Here is a 24,109-nt window from a genome sequence, read left to right on the forward strand (position 1 = left end):
AGACAGACAGGTGTGAAAACAACTAACGTCCACCTTCAGTGTTGGAGGTAATTAATAAGGTAGGTTTCTTGACATCCTCTCCCTTCCCCCACACATTCATATATACCCTTCCCACTCTCAATTTTACACTCCATGAATACCCTTTTCCTTCCCTCCCCTTACTCCCCCTACCCCTTCCCAAACCTTTCCCTTCTTGTACACGACTCTCACAATCCATTACTCTCTTTCTCTCATATCATCTTTGTCGAATATTTTTTTCTATTTTCCCCAAACCCAACCGCCAATCCCAATGCTGTTCTTGGTCTACGACACCATATCAACTACCTCACTACAACCCACAAAAATCCATTTGCATCACTTTTCAGATGACTCCAGTTTATTACCTTTCCCCCAGTTTATTATTGTGAGTGTACTTTCAGGGAAGAAAGCAAATACTTATTTGGATATCTCAAAAAGTTATGGATGAATTTGGACGAAACTTGTTGGACAGGTTGTGTGTGTGACAAGGAAGAGTCAATTCAATTTTGGTGAAGATCCGGATCCGGATCCAGGTAGTCGTGGCAAAGGTGGATGGAGGTTATGTTTTCACCCCTGCCTGTCCGTTTGTGAACAAAATATCTCAAAAAGGTGTGGACAAATTCGGACGAAACTTGGTTGTGTGTCTTGGGCTGGGTGTCTGAGAAGGACGATTCGATTCGATTTTGGTGAAGATCTGAATATGGATTTGGATATGAGAATAATTTTTTTTAATTTCATTGATTCTTCACCATTGGGAGATAGGGCCAAAAACGATAGATAGCAGGATATCGCAACAAATTATGGACGGATTTGGACGAAACCTGTTGGACAGGTTGTGTGTGTGACAAGGAAGAATCAATTCAATTCTGGTGAAGATCCGGATCCGGAGCCAGGTAGTAGAATTTTTAAGTGATGCTTCACCATTGCGAAGACTGGTGTTGGCTTAGCGGTTAGGGTGCCAGCTTGGGATCCGAGGATCGATCCTGGGTTTGTTGGCTTATCAGTTAGAGTGCCGGCTTGGGATCCTAGGATCCTGGGTTTGTTGGCTTAGCGGTTAGGGTGCGGCTTGGGGATCCTAGGATCCTGGGTTCGTTGGCTTAGCGGTTCGGATGCGGCTTGGGATCCTAGGATCGATTCTGGGTTCGTTGGCTTAGCGGTTAGGGTGCCAGCTTGGGATCCTAGGATCCTGGGATTGTTGGATTAGCAGTTCGGATGTCAGCTTGGGATCCTAGGATCCTGGGTTCGTTAGCTTAGCAGTTAGGGTGCCGGCTTGGGATCCTAGGATTCTGGGTTCGTTGGCTTAGCAGTTAGGGTGCCGGCTTGGGATTCTAGGATCCTGGGTTCGTTAGCTTAGCAGTTCGGGTGCCGGCTTGGGATCCTAGGATCCTGGGTTCCTTGGCTTAGCAGTTCGGGTGCCGGTTTGGGATCCTAGGATCCTGGGTTCGTTGGCTTAGCAGTTAGGGTGCCGACTTGGGATCCTAGGATCCTGGGTTCGTTGGCCTAGCGGTTCGGATGCGGCTTGGGATCCTAGGATCGAGGGTTCGAATCCTACTTGATCGCTGAAATCAGGGGTTGACCTGACATGGGGGGTTGACTCAGCCTGTCATCCTTCCGAGGTCGGCAAATTGAGTACCAGCTCACTGGTAATTCCCTGTGTGTCGCAAGAGGCGACTAAAAGGTGCGGGGTGCCTGAAAAAAGACCAACCCCTGCTCTGCGGGGAAAAAAGGATGGCCTCTAAATGCGGTTCTTTTCTTTCTTTATTCACCATTGGGAGATAAAGCCAACCAGGTGGAGGTATGCTCTCTACTGAGTGCCATTCTAGTTTTTTTTTTTGCTGTATACTGAATCGAGGCTCGTGAAAGAGCTAACATTTATTTCACAAACAAATCAACCAGACAAACAAAATATACAAAAAGAGGGAGCGGAAGACAAGATGGGGAGAGAAGGGGAAGCACAGATCCACAACATTTGAGAGCAGGGAGAAGTGTGGGAGGGAGAGGGCTTGGGGGGAGATAGTTATTCCTCACTCCTCCACCGGGAAGACTTATATTACATTCAGACAGGTGTGCAAGCTCAAAATTTAGAAATCATATTTGAGAAAACACACCTTGGTATTCACTGCACCTTTTCTACTTTTTATTTGCATTCACCATTCTCCTACAGGTTGTTCAACAATTGCTCACTGAATGTGCATCGTGGCTTAAGCAACACTGAAAAAAGCTACCTGCTATCCCCTGATCCATAGTAAAGAATCAGTGAACGAGTCGTCCACAAAAACCACCAGGAGCACCGTCACGGTGCGTGTGACATGAATAAGAGCTTCTCATTGGATGGAAAAGTGGGACGTCATGTGATGTTTGGGGGATTAGGCACGTTGTCACGCAGATGATCTTCGGTTATCCGCAGACCTGCAAAATGGGGGTACGCTTTTAGAACGAGTTTGAGAATTCTCAAAAAAATAAAATAAAAAGGAACAACCATGACAACAATTGAGGTAAATACGAGAACACATGTAATATGTGAGTTTTGGTTTGGAATGCCCACCAAAAGGTAAATAGATAAAAAGAAATAAATAAAAATATCAAAAAATAAATACGATTCCCTTTTTTAAACAAGTGAAACTTTTATATTTTTACACCAATTAATTCCACTGTCCATATGCTTTATTAAACAAAAACAAATCCCAAACTTGATAAAAAATAACAAATTGTATGATGGGATAATGGTTTCACATACGAAGGTTGTTGTTGGCCTTGATGTCGCACTGGATGATAGTGGATTTAAGATAACGGCCGACCTCCTTTCCCATTTGCACAAGCTGTAGGAAGGGTCAGTATGAGACAAATATTGTACAGGGCAATGCAAGTGGCAAGACTCGTGGTGGTCCCTCTCGGCTCTCCCCCCGTTGGTATTTTTGTGCACATAAGATTGTTCACGGTTCTGTTTAAATATTATTTAAATATGTATAACCTTTCCCCTTCAGTGTTTTACTCAGTGGTATTTTACAACACGCTGTTTTTCTTCCTATTTAAAAGGCTTTTCTCAATTTCCTCTCCAACTCATTCCACCTCAAAAAAAAGAAATTCAATATCTTATACGTCTCCCTCACTACATGGTCTAAATTCACATTCATTCCATCCCTCCTCCATCATCCTGAACCGGATTGCTAACTTGAAAATCACAACAAACCCAATTTGTTTTCAATGTTCGTCTTTCATTAATCATCCACTTTCTAAACTCCCCTCTTGCCCCTCCCATCCAAATCCCTCCCCTTGCACCTACACTCCTAAACTCCCCCCTTGCCCCGCCACTCTTAAACTCCCCCCCTACCCCTCCACTCCTGAACTCCCCCCTTGCCCTTCCACTCCTGAACTCCCCCCTTGCCCTTCCCCTCCTAAACTCCCCCCTCACTCCTCCCCTTCAAAACTCCCCCCCTACCCCTCCCATTCAAATCTCCGCCCATACCATTCCTCTCCAATTCTCCCTCCTCCCCCCTCCTCCTCAAAGCTGCCTCCTCCCCACTTCGTCTCCCTTCTATCTCATACCTCCACCCCCCCCCCCAACCTTCTTCTTTCCTCTGCCCCCCCTCAAACAACCCCTCTCTGTGCCTCATCCCTTCACCTTCAAACCTTTCATCCTCCTCATCCTTCCCTTTCTTGGAACTCTTCTGCAATCGCTGACACACTAACAACTGCTCTCCCTACCTCCCCCTCTCATCCTTCATCTTACCCTACTCCTCCCCTCCCCTGTCCTGTACCCGATGCTCCCCCTCTCTCTTCATTAACGGTATGGACCTCAAACATCCGGGGCCTTCGCTCAAACCTGACTGATCTCTCCATACAGGTTGCTTCTGACAATCCAGACTTGATCTGCTTAACAGAGACTTTCCTCCTTCAAGATGTCTCTGATTCCTTAATATCTCTTCCTGGTTACTCCCTCCTCCGGTATGATAGACCTGAGCCTCGGCCTGGTGGTGGGGTGGCTATCTTTATCAAAAACTCTCTTCCTCACTCTCCTTGCACTGCCCTCTCTCCTCCTCACCCCCAGGAGTACCTCTGGCTACGTCTTCCTCTCCGCTCCCACCTTTTGTTCATATGTGTTCTGTACCGTCCCCCAAACAGTGATGACTCCATCTACATTTCACTGTCTGACAACATGGACCAACTTCTATCCACTCATCCCAACTCTCTCTTCCTCATATGTGGTGACTTCAATTGTCATCATGCCACCTGGTTGGGTGTGGGTTCCTCTCTCACCAGTCATGGCACCTCAGCAAAGGACTTCTGTGACTCACTGGGATTGACACAATCTGTCAATTTCCCGACCCGGATCTCAGCCAATGGAGTATCTTCTCTTCTAGACTTGATTATGACTAACTTCCCTGCTAATGTCTGCTGCTCTTCTTCTGCTCCAATCGGTTCTTCTGATCATGTGCTTGTCAAAGTGGACATCTCTCTGGCCATTCTCAGAGAGCCTCCTCAGCGTCGACGAGTCTGGCATTTCACTCAGGCCGACTGGGACGGTCTTCAAGCAGCCATCAATCGTCTGGATTGGTCTCCCATCTCCACTGCCTCTGACATCAATTCTTCCTGGGAATTCTTCCAAAGCAAACTGATCTCTCTCATGCACAGATTGATCCCATCTCGCCTTCAGTTGTCTTACCCTTCCTCCCGTCCATGGTACACTGAATCTTGTGGTGAGGCAGTTGCCCTGAAACAACTTGCCTTTGCCTCTTGGAAGGCTAATCCAACTGAAGGAAATCTCAGTTCCTTCCACCAAGCTCGGAACAAGTGTGTGTCTACCCTCAGGAGTGCCAGGAAGCACTATCTCTCCTCACTCAAGAATGAACTCTCAAACCTGTCTCCTTCCTCCAAATCCTGGTGGCGTCTGGTCAAATCCGTTTCTGGTGTTTGTTCCCCCTCCATCCCCTCCCTTACCTCAAATGGCCACACAGTTGACATCGCACGTGACAAAGCCGAATGCCTCAACTCTGTGTTTGCCTCAAAATCCTTAGTCCCAAACCCATCTCTCTCTGTTCCCATCTTTCCCAGTCGAACCAAACTGCTCCTGGACTCTGTGACCTTCTCTCCTGACAAGGTGGAGGAGTTTTTGTCAAACCTCGACTCTGATTCTGCAACTGGACCAGATGGCATCAGCCCACGGGTCCTAAAATCCTGCTCTGCCGCTCTATCTCACCCTCTCTCTGTTCTTTTCACCCTATCCTTTGCTCAAGGTCATCTGCCAGCATCCTGGAAATCAGCAAACATTACCGCTTTACACAAAAAAGCTGCAAAAACAGATCCTTGCAACTACAGACCAATCAGCCTGCTCCCAATTATCAGCGAAGTCATGGAATCCATCATTGCTTCGGATATGAAATCTTTCCTCTTCTCCAATGGCTTGATCTCTGATCATCAATTTGGTTTCAGACCAGGTCACTCTACTCTGGACATGCTGCTTCTGCTGTCTCAACAATGGATGGAGGTCCTCAATGCCAAACAGGAAATCAGAGCTGTCTCCCTTGACATATCACGTGCCTTCGATACGGTCTGGCACCCAGCTCTGCTCACCAAACTCTCCTCCTATGGTATCCATGGAAATCTCCATGCATGGCTTGCGGACTTCCTCTCTGGTCGTAGTCAACGTGTGGCCCTGAATGGATTTCTCTCAACTCCCCTTCCCGTTCAGGCTGGAGTTCCCCAAGGCAGTGTGCTGGGCCCTGTGCTTTTTCTGGTCTTTATCAATGATCTCTCCGACTCTCTGGAAAATCCTCTGTATCTCTTTGCTGATGACTCCACTCTCTGCCGCTCCATTCCTCTTCCCTCAGATCGGCAGTCTGCAGCCTCCTCACTCTCTGAAGACCTGGACAAAATCACAGACTGGTCAAACATGTGGAACATGTCTTTCAATCCTGACAAATCTCACACTCTTACTATGTCTCTCCGAAAAGATCGACTGGACAACCCTCCCATCTACTTTCTCAACAATCCTCTCCAAGAAGTTCTGTCGCTCAAGCTTTTGGGTCTCACCATCTGCCATGATCTTTCTTGGGAAAACCACATTTCCAAGCTGGCCTCCAAAGCCAGTCGCCGACTGGGCATCCTCCGTCGTGCGAAGTCCTTCCTAGGCACACCTGAGCTCCTCACCACATACAAGGCTTTCATCCGCAGCTCAATGGAATACTGTTCTCCCCTATGGGCTGGTGCTCCTGCCTCACACCTGGCTCGGCTTCACGCTGTTGAATCCAAAGCTTTCAGAATCATTGGAATCTCCCGCGATGAAGCTATCTCTGAGGGCCTTTCACTCACTCACCGCAGGCAGGTAGGTGGTCTTTCTGTCTTCTACCGACTCCTCTCCGGCCTTGCTCCCCCAGCTCTCTCTCTGTGCTCTGTCCCCCAAATATTCCTACAGGTCGCACAAGATCTGCCAGCCACCCTCTGATGGTTAAACTGCCGAAATCTCGGCTCTCTGCTCACCTTCACTCTTTCATTCCTCTTTTCTCCCGCCTCTGGAACAAACTCCCACACTCACTTCAATCACACTCCTCCCTCCAGGTCTTCAAAACAGCTGTTCACCACCATCTCTTATCTTCCCCCATCCAAAACCTTGATCTTTTCTACCCCCACTAATTCACCCCAGATCCACCTTGTTTGAAATTCCAACTTCTTTCCTGGAAGTCTTGGCAGTGTCCATATGTTTTATACCTCTCCCACCCCCCCCCCCCCCCCCCTTCCCATGCCTCCCCCCCCAAAGCCCTCTCCCTCCCACAGTTCTCTCGATGTCTCCATGTCTCTCGGTCCCTGCTCTCAAATGTTGTGTTTGTGTCCTTCCCCCTCTCTCCCCATCTTGTCTACCGCTCCCGATGTTATATGTTTTATGTGTCGGTTTGTCTTTCTGTGTGATTAATGTTCGCTCTTTCACGAGCCTCGATCTTGTATACAAAAAAAAAAAAAAAAAAAAAAAAAAAAAGACAAGACCATATATCATATATATATATATACTGTATATATATACTGTATATATATATATATATATATATATATATATATATATAATTGTTACTTCGAATTTGTTTACAGAGTCTCGGACTCGTGGAGGAACTGCCACTCAGACTCAGACACAGCCGCTGAACTTGGGGGAAGTGACGTCACTGCCAAAAGCACTCTGGCGACCAGCGACACCATATTGTATGACGTCACTTTTCTCTGCGTACTCAGGGGGCCATTAAGAAGGAATTTCCATCTCCTCCCCAATGATGCCAATGAGCGGGGTTTTGTACGTGCCTTATCCTCAAAATGCTGAGTGTCGAGCAAGGAAGCAGCACGTACCATTTATAAAGTCTTTGTTGGGACTCGGCCTGGATTCGAAACAATGACCTCCGAGACTCGGAGTGGATGGACACTCTTACCGTTACACCACCGAGTCCGGTAATAATTGTTGACACCTGATCAAGGTATCCAGGGCATTCCCTTAATCGATTTTAACTTGCTCTATATTCTTGTTGCACCAGCAAACTCACTGCTCCATTCCAATCCGTCCTTCATTCTCACCTCATCGACCTTCTCTGGCGTTGTTACTCCAGCATTCTTTCTGAATTCTTCATTAATTATGATTCTTATCTCTGAAACAAAAGTCATGATTGGATTTTAATAAAAATCCCGAGTATTGTCATCATATTTGCTCAATGTGCGCTGCTCTCTTCAACGATGCTTTTCAAAAATAAAGAACAGCATTCTTAAACCACAAGATATAATTTGTTTCTGAACAGTGCCAGAAAACGCTGAAAGCATCAAAAGAGACATAATGCACATAATCTATCTATAATTCCACTAATCTCTGTCTGTGTGTGTGTGTGTGTGTATGCGACCGCTGTTTCTCGACAACTACCGGTCCGATATACTTGAAACTTGCCAGGTATATTGCTGGGGACCCGAGGATGTGCCTTTTCAAGGTTTCATATTAATCGGACAAGTAGTTACCGAGCTATGTCCAACAAACGATTCAACCAATCAGAGAGCAGCGAGCTATCACGTGTGCCGAACGTGCCGAACAGACTCTGCCTCGGACGGCACATTTGAGAGCGTATTCATTTATTTCACGTTGGCAAACTATGTTGGCGTTAAACTATGTTTTAAAACTAATTAAAACTACTTTGCGATTCATCGTAACTGCGATTCGTAACTGCCGTTCGCTTTGGCTTTGCGAATGGACCAAACCATTTCATGTAAATAGAGGGGGGGGATTGTCACCGTACTCGCAAGCCGTTCGCTTTGGACCAAACCATTTCATGTAAATAGAGGGGGGGGATTGTCACCGTACTCGCAAGCCGTTCGCTTTGGACCAAACCATTTCATGTAAATAGAGGGGGGGGGATATAATTTTAGATATAGATATAGTACGGGCATGCCCTAGTACTGATAATTGTGCCAAATGGAGTTAAGGGGAAGGATAGAAGCTCAGTGTATTGTTACACATATCCGGTTTGGGGCCACCTCCAGCCAAACGGGTGCCTAGGTGGCGGACAGGACAATGGCCTGTTGATCGGATGGAGCCACCTCCAGCCAAACTGGTGCCTAGGTGGAGGACAGGGCAATGGCCTATTGATCGGATGGAGCCACCTCCAGCCAAACGGGTGCCTAGGTGGCGGACAGGACAATGGCCTGTTGATCGGATGGGGCCACCTCCAGCCAAACGGGTGCCTAGGTGGCGGACAGGGCAATGGCCTGTTGATCGGATGGGGCCACCTCCAGCCAAACGGGTGCCTAGGTGGCGGACAGGACAATGGCCTGTTGATCGGATGGGGCCACCTCCAGCCAAACGGGTGCCTAGGTGGCGGACAGGACAATGGCCTGTTGATCGGATGGAGCCACCTCCAGCCAAACGGGTGCCTAGGTGGCGGACAGGACAATGGCCTGTTGATCGGATGGGGCCACCTCCAGCCAAACGGGTGCCTAGGTGGCGGACAGGACAATGGCCTGTTGATATATGGGTTAGTCACGAATATTGAAGAAGCAGTCCCAAACCAACTGTGTATTTTCATTCAGGACGTGGCAGGATATCCATAGTCCCCTGGAAATGTCACGTGTGTCCAATGATAGGGTTATCAGGTGACCAAAGGCCATCTAGGCAGGGTATGTGGGGCTCTCAAGCCTGAGTTGGCTGTCCACCTGTAAGGTAACTCTGATCTCACATCCACACCTAGGGGTTAAATAGTCATCGGTGAGGTAGAGAGGGCTCCTTATATTCTTTCAACAACTTTCCAAAAGGAGAAATCCTCCAGGTTGGATGTCGAGCAATATATCAACAATACATCCTCATTTAAAAAAAAACTTTAACCTACAGAAAGCCATTCGGGTCCAATGATGCATCGCAGTGGGGAGATAAGGATGAATAGAAAGAAATAATGTTACAGGCCGCAGGACAGGTGCACATCAAGACCTTTAGATTATTTAAATTTACCGCAGATTCATTTCAGATCTTCATCTTCACAAAAAACATCTCATGGGTGTTTAGAGTAAATGTTTATAGCTCTCATCATCATAATCATCATCATCATCATGTGGCCATGGCTGTGAACATACCTCATCACATGGCATACCTTTAGCTTGAACACACCTTATCACATGTGTTACGTGGTCCCCTCGGTGAATACCTGGTCTCGGTGACCCCCGGACCGTGAGAGGAACTTCGCCAGAAAGCTGTATTATATATGCGCTTTCGCCACGCAAGCCATAGGAATTTCACCCCAGAGACAACTGACGTTCAAGGGTATAGTTCAATGGTAATGATACCAAACAATTTCAATGACACAACCATCAACAATATTTCAAGGACATAACCACGGAGATTTTCCCCGAGCAATCAACAATACATAATATCATCACCAATTCCCAATTCACAATCAATTCCCTATGATTAAGATGGCCATCTTATACAGGTGTGTCCCGGTGAGTACTCACACCCCCTTTCGGTCTCTGCTCCTCACAATGTCTCTGGGCCCCCCCGGACCAAGGTACTGCTACTGGTCGGCGTCTCCGCACTCGGGCGGTTGAACGAACCCCGGGTGGACGTTCCTCCACCGGGCAGGTATCGTACCGGGGACAGCTGCTGCAGCGCACACCTCCTTGCCAAACACCGGGGCAAAACCCAGCGCGGCTTCCAACGCGCGCGAGGCCCCAAAGTGCGACCCGTACGCGTCCTTGTAGACGGGGCAAAACCAAGCGCGGTTTGCAACGCGCGCGAGGCCCCAACGTGCGACCCGTACGCGTCCTTGTAGACGGGGCAAACTGTGCCGGACGCTTGGTTCCGTGCACGCACTCACGGTGACTTGCCGTGTCAAAAGGTAGTTACGCGTCCAGGTAACTCCTCTCGCCAGACGGGTTTCGGAACGCCGCTTGTTCACGCAGCGCACGGTCGATCCCACCTTTCGTCGGAGCGGGCGAGGAAAAAGAATAACCGTCCTTTTTTCTCCTCGTGTCTTTTTCTTCTTCCGTTTTCGGTCACTTCCGTTTCCGGCCACTGGTTCAGAAGGGCTCCTGACCCTCCAATCACAACAACCCTTAATATACTACACACGGATAAGCAAAGACCTGAATGGTACTCCACATACATTCACATAAATATGTAACACTCCCCCCCTTCAAGAAAGAAAGTTTGAACCCAGCGAAAACTTTCTTTGCCGGCCAATTTGGAGAAACAAACCAGATCACTCAACCCCCCCCCCACATTATCAGTTGCCCCCGGGCACAGTTATCACTTAAAAATAAAGCAACCAAAATTTCACCACAACCCCTCCAGATTACTCACTCTGGACTAAGCACCAGCAACGACATTGTCCCTGCCAAATCAAACTCCATCTCCTGACCCTCTGACTTTGACCGCCAGTTTCTTGTGAATGAAGGTGAAGGGGTTGATCAAAGATCCAAAGTTAAGCCACTCGATAGCACTTTTCTGGGAGGCCAAGCCGAGTATTCACTACATGGATGCCTTTAGGAACACGGAGTTCACGGTTAGTCCGTGCAGGAAAGTTCTCTACATGGGCGCCTTGAGGAACGTGGAGTTCACGGTTAGTCCGTGCATGAAAGTTCACTACATGGACGCCTTTAGGAACGGCGTTCACGGTTAATTCGTGTAGGAATCTTGGCTCGGCGGCTCCGCCGCCTTCAGTGCTTCCACTTCTCAGAACTTCCCTAATAATTAGGTTGGGACCACTGGTCCCTGTAGTCCCATGAATAGCGGTCTCCTTCTCGGCCACTACTTTGCCAATCCTTCCTTCGGGAGCGGCCGTAACTCAGGGAGCCTCCATAATAATATTGATTGTGGCCACCACCAAAACTACCGCCCAGTTGTCCTCTCCTGTAGACCTCTCGACGCCTACGAAATGCCTTCCCTACTGTTATGGTCCGACCCTCCAAATCCTTGCCATTCCAATTCTTCTCTGCCTCTCTGGCGTCTTTTGTGCTGGCAAACGTGACAAAGCCGAACCCTCTTGACTGTTGCGTTTCCCAGTCTCTTACCAACCGCACTTCCACCAGCGGCCCATATCTGTTGAAGACAGAGGTCATAACTTCTTCCTCTGTTTTGAAGTTCAGTCCCCCTACAAATAACTTGGCACTTTTGTCGCCCTCCCGAGCTGGTGTGGTGTTATTCTCCCTGCTGGGCTCTTTACCAACCCTCAGGTTACCATAAACTTGACCCCCGGCCAAATCATTCCCGATAACCACAGATACACCCTCTACAGGAAGCGTGGCTTGTAAACCGACGGTGACCGGTCCTGACACCAAATCGGACTCCAACTGGATGACCTGAAGGGGAGCACTAACACCGCCCCCGATCCCCTGTAAACGAACACTATCCCCCGTTGCCGTCTCCTCGGACCATGGCAAAATGCCTTCAAGCATTAAAGATTGATGGGCCCCTGTGTCCCTCAATATCCTAACCGGTCTCCGGTTAGTCGAGGCTCCATCCAGTGACACAAACCCCTCTGAAATAAATGGTTGGTAACCCTTTTGATGGCGATTTCTTACGCTAGCCATCGCATTCGGAGTTGTAATAGTCGGACTCCGCTCTGGGTTGTCCCTTTTCATGAGGTAACAACTGGACATCAAGTGTCCAGGTTTCTTGCAAAACGCGCAAGTAGGCCCGGAGGAAAAACTCGGGGTCTGCCTCGGGCCCCCCGAACTATAAGTTTGTCTTGGGCCCGCATCCCTCTGATTTCGAACCGGTGGGGTATCATAGTTGTCCCCATAATCATCTCGAGGCCGCCGCCATGTATGGTCGTTCTCCGCACCTGCTGTTCCCCACCTCCCCTGCGGAGATCTAGGCGAGGAGTTAGGTTCGTGGACCCCTATTCGGTGGGTTAAGGCATAATCATCTGCCATGGTGGCTGCGTCCCACAACTTTGGTACCTTCTTTTCCTGCAGGTACACTTTGATGTCCTCGTGGACACACTGCTGGAATTCCTCCACCAGGATCAAGTCCCGCAATGTTTCGAAGTCTTTCCCGACTCCTTTTGACTCACACCACCGATCAAACATGTTTTCTTTCACTCTGGCAAACTCCACATGGGTCTCACTCTCCCTCTTCCTGGCATTCCTGAATTTTTGCCTGTAAGCTTCTGGAACCAACTCATAGGCTTTGAGGATGTGCTTCTTCAGTACCTCATAATCTGCACATTGGTCCATTGGTAGCGCCGAATAAATTTCCTGAGCTTTCCCCACCAGCACACTTTGCACGAGTATGGTCCATGCCTCCTCCGGCCAGTTTAATTGTCGAGCCACTTTCTCAAAGTGTGGAAAAAATTTCGCGACTTCTTTTTCACTGAACGGTGGAACCAGCCTCACATGTCTGCCCACATCCCAGGTTTTCTGGTTAGGTGTCGACCCCGTCAGCAAGGGTGGTGCCTCTCCCCGTTCTCTCATTAACTCCAGCTCCTTGAATTTGATTTCTTGCTGAAGCTCCATGTCACGTTCCTTTAATTCCCTTTCCGCTTTTCTCTCCTCTGCTTCGAGGTCCCTTGCAGCTCTCCTTTCCTCTGCTTGTTCCTTTTCTCTTCTTTCCTGGAGTTCTCTTTCCACTCTCCTTTCCTCGGTTCTTTCTTGTGCTGTTTTCTCTTCCAACCTTTCCTGGAGTTCTCGTTCCACTCTCCTTTCCTCTGCTTTTTTGTCTTCTAACCTTTCCTGGAGTTCTCGTTCCACTCTCCTTTCCTCTGCTTGTTTCTCTTCTCTCCTCGCTTCTGCTTTCCTTTCTTCTTCTTTTAACCTTTCCTGGAGTTCTCGTTCCACTCTCCTTTCCTCCGCTTGTTTCTCTTCCCTCCTCTCTTCTGCTTTCCTTTCTTCTTCTGCTCTTTCCTTTTCTGCTTTCCTTTCTTCTTCTGCTCTTTCCTTTTCTGCTTTCCTTTCTTCTTCTGCTCTTTCCTTTTCTGCTTTCCTTTCTTCTTCTTTAATCCGTTCCTGGCTCCGTAACTGCAACTCCAGTTTCCGGAGCTCAACGTCTTCTGGTTCTTCGGGTAGCCACTCCCAGGCTAATTCGTCCCATGTTCCTAATCCCACCATAGATTGTATCACCGTGGCCTGCAACTCTGCCTTCCTCAAATTAGTTCGGACCTCCAAGTTAAAATGTTTGGCCAATTTCAAGAGGTCCGACTTTAGCAACGCTCGGAACTGTGCCTCACTCGGTGTTACCCCAAAGTTCTGTGCCACAAACGCCATGGTGCCTATCGTTAACACCTGTTAACCTTCGCCCAAGATTTTACCGCAATTTCTCAAAACAAAAAAAAATTACCAATTAATAATTAATTAATAAATTTTAATTAATAAAAATTATTATTTTATTATTTTATACAATTTTAAATCCCGGACGTAGACCCAATTGCGAAACCGCAAATCGTAATTTGGACGAGCCCCCAATTCTGTTACGTGGTCCCCTCGGTGAATACCTGGTCTCGGTGACCCCCGGACCGTGAGAGGAACTTCGCCAGAAAGCTGTATTATATATGCGCTTTCGCCACGCAAGCCATAGGAATTTCACCCCAGAGACAACTGACGTTCAAGGGTATAGTTCAATGGTAATGATACCAAACAATTTCAATGACACAACCATCAACAATATTTCAAGGACATAACCACGGAGATTTTCCCCGAGCAATCAACAATACATAATCATCACCAATTCCCAATTCACAATCAATTCCCTATGATTAAGATGGCCATCTTATACAGGTGTGTCCCGGTGAGTACTCACACCCCCTTTCGGTCTCTGCTCCTCACAATGTCTCTGGGCCCCCCCGGACCAAGGTACTGCTACTGGTCGGCGTCTCCGCACTCGGGCGGTTGAACGAACCCCGGGTGGACGTTCCTCCACCGGGCAGGTATCGTACCGGGGACAGCTGCTGCAGCGCACACCTCCTTGCCAAGCACCGGGGCAAAACCCAGCGCGGCTTCCAACGCGCGCGAGGCCCCAAAGTGCGACCCGTACGCGTCCTTGTAGACGGGGCAAAACCAAGCGCGGTTTGCAACGCGCGCGAGGCCCCAACGTGCGACCCGTACGCGTCCTTGTAGACGGGGCAAACTGTGCCGGACGTTGGTTCCGTGCACGCACTCACGGTGACTTGCCGTGTCAAAAGGTAGTTACGCGTCCAGGTAACTCCTCTCGCCAGACGGGTTTCGGAACGCCGCTTGTTCACGCAGCGCACGGTCGATCCCACCTTTCGTCGGAGCGGGCGAGGAAAAAGAATAACCGTCCTTTTTTCTCCTCGTGTCTTTTTCTTCTTCCGTTTTCGGTCACTTCCGTTTCCGGCCACTGGTTCAGAAGGGCTCCTGACCCTCCAATCACAACAACCCTTAATATACTACACACGGATAAGCAAAGACCTGAATGGTACTCCACATACATTCACATAAATATGTAACACATGGCATACCTTTAGCAAACCTCATCACATGGCATACCTTTAGCTCTAGCTGCATACCATTCATGGTTACCTGCATACCCTCTGTAACGTCTGTTGGCGTTCTCATAACTGTTTTACAAACTGTAACAAATAGCAAAATAATAGAGGAGGTATACACGAAAACAGGGAATTCCCTTCCTCAGTGAACCTGTGTATCCAAACCAATCAGGTGAACCATCCCACTCACTTCTCAGCATTGCCTCATCTTCCCTGAAGATGTCCTTCCGTATTCTATGCAAATCACGAAACAGCGATAATACCTGTAAAAGACGCCATTTAGATGGGAGGTAGAATATTTGAAGGGGTAAAGTGTGCAAGAGGAAGTAAATAAACACACTTAGATCATTTCCCAATGTGGATTCGCACACTCAGAACTGTCATGGCGTTTGTAATGAAAATGTAATGAGGTATTTCATCCCCTTTGATACCACATCTCTGGAAAATTACTCCAAATGAGTTTATGATTTAATAAGGAAAGAGCTAACTAGAAAATATAATTTGACGTAGAGAGAGAGAAGAGAGAAGAGAGAAGAGAGAAGAGAGATAAAAGAAGAGGGGGGAGAGGAAGAGAGAGAGCACAAATGAGAGAGAGAGACAGAGTGAGAGAGAGAGAGAGAAAGAGAGAGAGAAAGGAGGGACAGAGAAAGAGAGAGAGAGACAGCGAGAGAGAGAGAGAGAGAGAGAGAGAGAGAAGGGAGAGATAGAGAGATAGACAGAGATAGAGAGAGGAGGAACAGAGATAGAGAGAGATAGAGAGATAGACAGAGAGGAGTGAGAGATAGAGAGAGGAGGAACAGAGATAGAGAGAGAGAGAGAGAGGAGGAAGAGATAGAAAGAGAGGAGGAACAGAGATAGATAGAGAGAGAGGAGGAAGAGATAGAGAGAGATAGAGAGAGGAGGAACAGAGATAGAGAGAGAGAGAGAGAGAGAGAGAGAGAGAGAGAGAGAGAGGAGGAACAGAGATAGATAGAGAGAGAGGAGGAAGAGATAGAGAGAGATAGAGAGAGGAGGAACAGAGATAGAGAGAGAGAGCGAGGAGGAACAGAGATAGAGGGAGAGGAGGAGGAACAGAGATAGAGAGAGATAGAGAGAGAGGAGGAACAGAGATAGAGAGAGAGAGAGGAGGAACAGAGATAGATAGAGAGAGAGAGCAGGAAGAGATAGAGAGAGAGAGAGGAGGAACAGATAGAGATAGAGAGAGAGAGAGAGAGAGAGAGAGAGAGAGAGAGAGAGAGAGGAGGAGGAAGAGAGAGAGAGGAGGAAGAGATAGAGAGAGAGAGAGAGAGAGGAGGAAGAGATAGAGAGAGAGAGAGAGGAGGAAGAGATAGAGAGAGAGAGAGAGAGAGAGGAGGAAGAGATAGAGAGAGAGAGAGAGAGAGAGAGAGAGAGAGAGAGAGAGAGAGAGAGAGAGAGAGAGAGAGACTTTTGTATCTTTTTATTATAAAAATAGAAAAAGAAAACCCCCAAATAGGGGTCACATTGTCATTTCAAGCAGAGAAACAAACAAAAAAATATTAATACAGTAAAATACAGTAAAAATTATGCACAAAACATTTCACAAAACAGTAAACGTTTCTCCAGGATTTTACAAATGACTTCTTTCACGCACCATTTGGTCTCAAACTGTGGCAGCCTTCCTGTTATGGAGAAAAAGGCAAAGTCTAACTTTACACGGCTCGTCACAAGATTTTTAAACAAGAATAAGGCATTTTCCTCATTAGCTCCGGGATCATCAACTTTTCTTTTTCTTGATTTATACACTGCCATTTTTGCCTGTGCAAGCAGGAAATTACCTAACACATCATTCATATTCTTGTGTGAGATGTCTAAGCCATAAATGAAAACACAAGTGTTGAAAACCAAGCCAATCCTGCCAAAACAATTCTTAAGAAAGATAAATAAAGGAGCCAACCGTTGACATTCAACATAAATATGAAAGAGGTTTTCAGGTCTTTTACAAAAGGGACATTCATCTGCTAGGAGACTTGAGAAGCGGTGCAGCAAGTGGTTAGAGGGGAGGATCCAGTGTGCAAGTCTCCATTGGAGGTCACCATGTCGTGGCGGCACAGGAGGATGATAGAATCCTTTCCAATTAGGAAAATATGGGGGGGAACAAGGTAAGAGGTCTCTCCATCGAACCCTCCGCTGTGTCATTTGCCCTTGCAAAAGGAAACTTACGCAACCCAAATAGAGGTCTTTTTGTTTCGGAACCCCATTGAATCCTATGCTAAAGGGGGTACACGGAGGAGAGTTGGCAAGAGAAAACTTGCAAATAAGTTCAGGAAAGGTAGCAGGAGAGGCACCTTGTTCGTTGTCTGCTTGGACTTGCTCCCAGTTAGGTGCAAGCTGTACATAGGTATGAAGCACACAGCGTAGCATACGTGCCACAACTCTGGAGGATCGCACGCCAACCAGGCTTGCCAATGCATCAGCTCCGATCCAACTGCCACTTGGGCTTAAAAGATCGGCGACCGATTTTATGTTCTTCGCGACAAAGCGTTGAACGAGGCACCTATCAGCAGGCATATCATGGAAAATTGAATTGTAAAACAAAGGTTCCATCAAGAACATTTGCTTTGTGTATGAATGCGTAGCTCTTGTTGTTGTTAGAGTTCGCCATGCGTTTAGTACACTTTGATAAAACCTGGAGAGGGGAGACATATCAAGATGCGAGAGATCCATCAAGAATATAGCGTGGTCATAGCCTAGTCTCCCCGCCTGCTGCAAAAGGCGACGAGCGACGCCGACCCAAGGTGGAGAGGGGTGCATGTACAGCATGCGTAGAGCAACCGAGAGTCGAAAGGCCATTAACCGGCTCTTTATGTCAACCAGGCCTTGGCCTCCATCGGTCAGTGGCAAGCTGAGGACCTCGGGTCGCAACCAGTGCTTTCCATCCCAGAAGAAAGACACAAAGCACTTCTGGAGCTGTTGAAGCAACACTACCGGAGGGTGCAGCACAAAGAACCTGTGCCATAGGGTAGAGGCCACCAAACTGTTGATCACCAAGACCCTTCCACGATAAGACAGTTGTGTTATCAGATTTCTCCATTTTTGCAGTTTCCCTTCAACAAGATCCAACAGACCAGCCCAATTCTTTGCTACTGTGGCGTCATTACCCAAGAACACTCCAAGGTATTTCACGCCATCAGTGGCCCATGCAAGAGGAGCAGGAAGTTTGGGTGCCGAGTGACATGACGGACCAAGCCAAATGGCGCTCGTTTTCTCCCAATTCACTTTGGCTGAAGAAGCCTTTTCAAACACGGATAGACAATAACGGACAACGTTAATGTCATTGAGGTTCCGCACAAAAACACACACATCATCAGCATATGCCAGCACCTTAATGGGCCGTTCAAGATGAGAAAAACCAACCCCGGTTAGTCTAGCACGCAAATAACCCAGTAAGGGTTCGATGGAGAGAGCATAGAGCAAGCCAGAGAGGGGGCAACCTTGTCGAATTCCCCTGTTGACAGGCAAGGGTGTAACAAGTCCATTGTTTATCTTAAGCACACTAGAGATATTGTTATACAGTATCTTAATGTAAGAAATGAAGGTCGGACCAAGTCCAAACCGTTCAAGCACTTTGAAGAGGTACCGATGATCGACGCGGTCAAAGGCCTTCTCCTGATCAAGGAGAAGGAGTCCCAAATCTGTGGGGTTTTCTTTGCACAGTTCAATCATGTCTCTTACGAGGGAGATGTTGTCATAGATGGAGCGCTTGGGTACACAATAACATTGGTCTTCTTTCAACAATGAGGAGAGATGAGGAGTAAGTCGCAATGCCAGGGCTTTTGAGAATACTTTATAGTCTGTGCATAGCAAAGAGATTGGGCGCCAGTTTTTAATATAGAGCAAGTCTCCTTTCTTTGGAATGAGGGTGAGAATAGCCCATCGGCAACTCTGAGGGAGCTCTCCAAGCTGGCAGCTTGCGTTCAAGGTGTTGAGGAGTTCGGGACCCAGTAGATGCCAGAATTTATTATAAAATTCAGTTGTGAGTCCGTCCAATCCGGGCGCTTTCCCAACAGCAAGGCTGTGCAGAGCGGCGCCAAGTTCGTCCAAGGTAATGGGCCCCTCCAGGTAGGAACGTCCACCCTCACACAACACTGGCAGCCCTACGGAGATAGAGGCGACACTGACGGGATTTATTTGCTCCATCGAGTATATTTTCGAGAAATATTCCTTTGTGAAAAGTTTAATAACTGATTGGTTGAAAGTGATGGATGAGTCTGCCAAACGCAGTTGAGAGAGCTGTTTGTTCGGGAGGCGTTTCTCTAAGGAAAAAAAATACTTAGTTGGTATGTCTGTCTCGTTAAGGTGCTGCACCCTCATCCGAACTAGGGCACCACGTGCATTCCTCTCAGTTATTTCTTTCAATAAAGACTGTTTTTCGGTTAAGGCTCTTTGCACATTATTATTTTGTCCTGTGACCCTCTGAAGATGTAAAATCTCTGATTGCAATAATTTCCTTGCTTCATAATCAGCCCTTTTTGAGAAGCTCTGGTATTGTTGGCAGAAGCCTTTGATTTGGGTTTTTACTAGATCCCACCACACCAGTGGGTTAACAGAACAGCTTAGCTTCCGTTCCAAGAGATCTGTCCAGAAAGATTCAAAAGCCTGAATAAAGTTGAAGTCTTCTATTAAACTATTGTTGAACTTCCAGTGAGAACTCCCTGGACACGGTTTCGAGAGTTGAACGAATGCTCGAGCTAGGAAGTGATCGGAGAAACCGGAAGGCACGATGTCAGATTTGCAAACTCCATGTAACAGGTGAGAATTTACATAAATGCGATCAAGCCTCGCAAGTGAGATGTGGTTGTTGGAACAACGACACCATGTGTAGGATTGTTCGGAAGGGTGTTGCAAGCGCCAGACATCATGGAGATTATATTTTGCGATGATATTTGCAAAGAGTTTTGCGGTACATGGTTGAGGTTCCGGCCCGTTTCGGTCGCATGAGGCATTAACAGTACAGTTAAAATCGCCACCAATAATTAGACAAGTCTGCAGATCCAGTGTTTGGAGGAACTTTCTCAGTTCAGCAAAGAAGGAGATCCGCTCACCATTTTTGCTTGGAGCATACACATTAAGGATTGTAAACTTGACCTGATTGAGATAGAAGGTCACAGAGGCAAGATGGCCATCAATGATATTCGCAAATTGAAGCGAGGATGGTTGGAAATGTTTCCCTAAGACAAACATGATTCCTGCCTTAGACGAGGAGCTGTTACTAAAGAAACACTCCTTATCCATAATGAGCCGCCACTGGGCCTGAACAGATCTGACAGCGTGGGTCTCCTGCAACAACGCTATGTCGAGACCGTTTGCGTTTATCAGCTGCTTGATCTGGATCTGGCGGAGTGAACTTCCACCACCATTGACATTTACTGTTCCAATCTTGAAACTCACCATGAATTAACTTAGAGTCTTTTTCGTCTTGGCGATCAATTTTCTTAAACGGTGACAATGTGTCTGAGGAAAGTTGAATAAGTCAGGCCTGCGTATAATAGCCTGAGCACACTCAAGGAAGGACGGTAAATCGGGAAAGTATTCTGTTAGGTTTATACTGCGTTTCCTGTACGTATTTTGCAAGAAAAGTCGTATTTGTTCAGGGGAAGTAGGACCTAGACTGGTAGGTTTCTCCATTGCTTCCACCTGGCTGTTTGCTTCCTCCAGGTCAGATTCGTCGGAGTCAGTTTTAATTTCCGAATCACACAAGCTTGTATAATCCTGCATGTCGCTGCTGTCATCAATATTGGCACACGGACCTGCACTAGTTGTAACATCTGTGTGCTCTCCCACCGTGGGAACATTGCTTTGAGGAATAACAGCAATAATCTGTGGATTTTGTGAAACAGAAACAGCATCAGCAGATGCAGCGATGTTGCTTCCCCTGACTGCAACAACCTCCGATGGTGTGGCGGTATCTAGCAGAATAGGAGTCTCTTGCAAGATATTGATTCCTGCGATTCCAGCTTCACCCGGTGATGAAGTGAGAGCAGTAACTGGGACAGTTTCGCTATTTTCTGCTGGCGGGAATTCAGCATCATCATGCTCAGGATTAACATTTTCCAAAGTGACAGCAAGTTCATCACCAGTGGCCTCGGCAGGTTCATCACCAATGGTCTCAGCAGGTTCATCACCAGTGGTCTCGGCAGGTTCATCACCAGTGGTCTCGGCAGGTTCATCACCAATGGTCTCAGCAGGTTCATCATCCATGGTCTCGACAGGTTCATCACCAGTGGTCTCAGCAGGTTCATCACCAGTGGTCTCAGCAAAATCATCAGAGGACTTTCCAATAGCCGAGTCCGTAACAGGTGAGACGATTCCATTTGATTTGTTAACAGGTAAACCAGTCCCTGCATGTGGAACGTCTATGTCCTCACATGAAAGGGGGCCGAACTTGTTGGCTGTAGGTACAGGGTTTGTCCCAGGTAAGCCTTGTAGAGTGGCATCGGTCACGACTGGGGGGGTGTTACCGACAGGTTGCTTATTGTTAAATGCTGCCTTTTTCTGAGTTAAATGACCGTCGGGAAGGGTCTTTCTCTTTCTTGACGGAACAATGGTGAAACCATCCCCGACGTTCGTTGTGCTGTTTGGATCATCGGGATGGGAAGGCTGAGCGTTATTGCCGGACATGGAAGATGTTCCCTTCACAGCCGAAGCAAAAGATGAAGAAGAAGAACCCTTGTTGTTTACGTGGTTTGTCCCATCGTTCGACGAAGCCGTTTTTGGGCAAGAGCGTTTCAGGTGTCCGAATTTACCACATTCAAAACATTTCAAGGTATCAGTGGTTACGTATAATTGGTAATCATGATTATCAATTTTGAATTTCAAAACAATGTTCAGCGTTCTTTCGACGTTAGAAGGAGGAAGTACAAGATAAGCTTGTCTCCTGAAAGACATCACATGTTTAGCCCGGTCGTCCTGGCAACGTAAAGGTAACATCGTGACATGCGAAACCACAGTACCATAACGAGATAGTTCGGAGACCAGTCTCTCGTTCTTCAGGAATGGAGGACAGTTCGAGATGATGACCTTAACGGCTGGAGTGTCGAGAGGGGACACGAGTACGAAATGTCCGTCATCTGTCGATAATCCTGTACGTACAATCTCGTGAACCAGTTCAGCCTCGGATACGAAAATAACGACACGTTTGTTCATTCGTGAGGCCGCGCGAACTTTATCAATACCGATTATGTTGCCCACAGCGATAACGAGGTCTTCGACACTGACCTCGTTCGGTGGGACACAAACAACGCCATGTCTACGAGTTAACGCTTCATATGCTGCGTAACGCGAAAACGAGGTCATAATTTACAGGGGACGAGGGGGGGGGGTGGGACAGGGGACGAGGGGGGGGGGACGAGGGGGGGGACGAGGGACGGGGGACGAGGGACGGGGGAAGAGGGACGAGGGACGAAGGACGAGGGACGGGGGACGGGGGCGAGGGACGGGGGACGGGGGGGGGGGGCGGGGGGGGGGGGACGAGGACGGGAGAGTGAATATCGCTCTCGAACAGTGATTAATTAATTACGAGCCGAGACAGATTTTCAAAGGCGAAAAACAAACACAGCTGGTGGAGAAAAAGCGATCAGCCGGAGGACGGGATGGGCCGCCGATTAATGCAAAAGTTATCCACAAACAGCTGCGGGCTCTCTTTCTCTCTCTCAGAAACGGAAAAGGAAACAAAGGACACGGAGTGAATATAAATACAAACGAGGTAAGAAAAGGGAATCGAGGAGGGAAAAGGGAGGCAGAGGGGGATGGGGGAGGCCGAAGCCCCGAAGTGTTGGGTCTGATCAAAGGGGAGGGGTTGGGGCACAAATGCAGAGTAAGGATGTAAAGATAAACGAACAGGGGGAAGGAAAAGGTGAGATACGACGTGGAAAGGGACAAAAGAGTAGAACAGCAGAGCAGCTCGTACCTCACCACACATGCACAGCCACCATCTTGCCGCGCCCAAACACACCGACAGCCAGCAGAGGGCGCGCGAGAGAGAGAGAGAGAGAGAGAGAGAGAGAGAGAGAGAGAGAGAGAGAGAGAAGGAAGAGAGAGGAGGAAGAGATAGAGAGAGTGAGAAAGGGAGTGAAGGTGTAGGTATCATAACAACTCTCTGAGTGAAACACCTTACACTCCTCCCTGTGTTATTCCCGCTCGTCTAATTTATTTTCAGACTTTGCTTCTCCTCTAATCTCTTCAGCTTGTATTCAAAGAACTTGCCTTTCGTCTGATCGCCATGTCGTTGCCGTCGTGTTTTCACACCAGATATGCAGCGGAAGTGATTATTTGACCCATCATCACTGACCTCTATAATATAACATCATTACTTATTGAATAAGCACAAACTGATGCAGATTTAAATTTAAACTTTGATAAAGTGGAGCTCAAAAAGTGTCAAGTACGTTATGTGTGACTAAAAATTGCACCCATCTGGCGACCATTTTATTATTTTGTAAATAAAAATTAAAATAAAGTCATATGATCGGCTGAGTGGGTGGAGTAACGAGAATTCTCGAGCGTGCAGGTTCCATAAACCATCCGGCATCTTACAACTCCCAAAAAAACCTTCCGCCTTATTACTACTCCCCCAAAAAAGGTTCGCCATCTTACTACTCTCCCAAGAAACCCTTCTGCCCTCTTACTACTCTCAAAAAAAACCTACCGCCATCTTACTACTACCCCCAAAAAACCTTCCACCATCTTACTACTCTCCCCAAAAACGTTTCGCCATCTTACTACTCCCCTTGAAACCGCTTCGCCATCTTAATACTCCCCAAAAACCTTTCGCCATCTTACTACTCTTAAAACACCTTGTGCGGAATTAACAAAACTTCAAACATGAACGTCGTGGCTTCGGTGTATTTAATATATTTTACACGCCGTTTATTCGGGAAATTAATAGGAATGCGACAGGAACAAAAAGAACACTATATCCAGTGCGGAAACAGGATGTGGACGGATTTACTTCACGATTTGACCCGAATGTCGGCCAAAAATTTCCAGAGTTTGGATGACTTTTTATTTCTTTTTAAGTCATTAAATTATTGTCGTACTCATTCAAGAAAAGAGAGTAAATCTATTTATTATGTACATACCGGTGCGTTTAAACTGAAAAAAATAGGAAGAGAAAAGAGTATTTT

General features: G+C 47.4%; 2 protein-coding genes across 3 annotated transcripts in view; both read right to left on the reverse strand.

The window, feature by feature from the left end:
* SUB1 (SUB1 regulator of transcription) overlaps positions 1 to 24,109 on the reverse strand; it is a 991,845-nt gene that overhangs the window by 253,658 nt on the left and 714,078 nt on the right. The gene's annotated exons all lie outside the window — the stretch shown is intronic.
* LYRM7 (LYR motif containing 7) lies at positions 2,134 to 23,384 on the reverse strand. 2 transcript variants are annotated; one of them, XM_068108791.2, is made up of 5 exons: positions 23,190 to 23,384; positions 15,157 to 15,229; positions 7,570 to 7,640; positions 2,756 to 2,837; positions 2,134 to 2,427 (listed from the first exon to the last, which is right to left on the reverse strand). In XM_068108791.2, exons 1-5 carry the CDS (start codon positions 23,205 to 23,207, stop codon positions 2,366 to 2,368), a joined length of 306 nt encoding a protein of 101 aa, XP_067964892.1. In that variant the 5' UTR covers positions 23,208 to 23,384; the 3' UTR covers positions 2,134 to 2,365. The 2 variants fall into 2 exon arrangements, with proteins under 2 accessions (XP_067964892.1, XP_078629065.1); XM_078772939.1 differs by lacking the exon at positions 23,190 to 23,384 and adding an exon at positions 16,579 to 18,298.

Source organism: Myxine glutinosa, chromosome 2, assembly GCF_964187855.1.
Source record: "Myxine glutinosa chromosome 2, kmMyxGlut1.1, whole genome shotgun sequence".
Taxonomy (NCBI): domain Eukaryota; kingdom Metazoa; phylum Chordata; class Myxini; order Myxiniformes; family Myxinidae; genus Myxine; species Myxine glutinosa.

Excerpts from the sequence above, each read along its gene's own strand:
- LYRM7 (XM_068108791.2), bottom strand. Across the intron at positions 2,838-7,569 it reads CGCCAGAGAAGGTCGATGAG|CTTGTGCAAATGGGAAAGGA; the intron begins GTGAGAATGAAG and ends CCCTTCCTACAG. Across the intron at positions 2,428-2,755 it reads CAAGGCCAACAACAACCTTC|GTCTGCGGATAACCGAAGAT; the intron begins GTATGTGAAACC and ends CCCATTTTGCAG.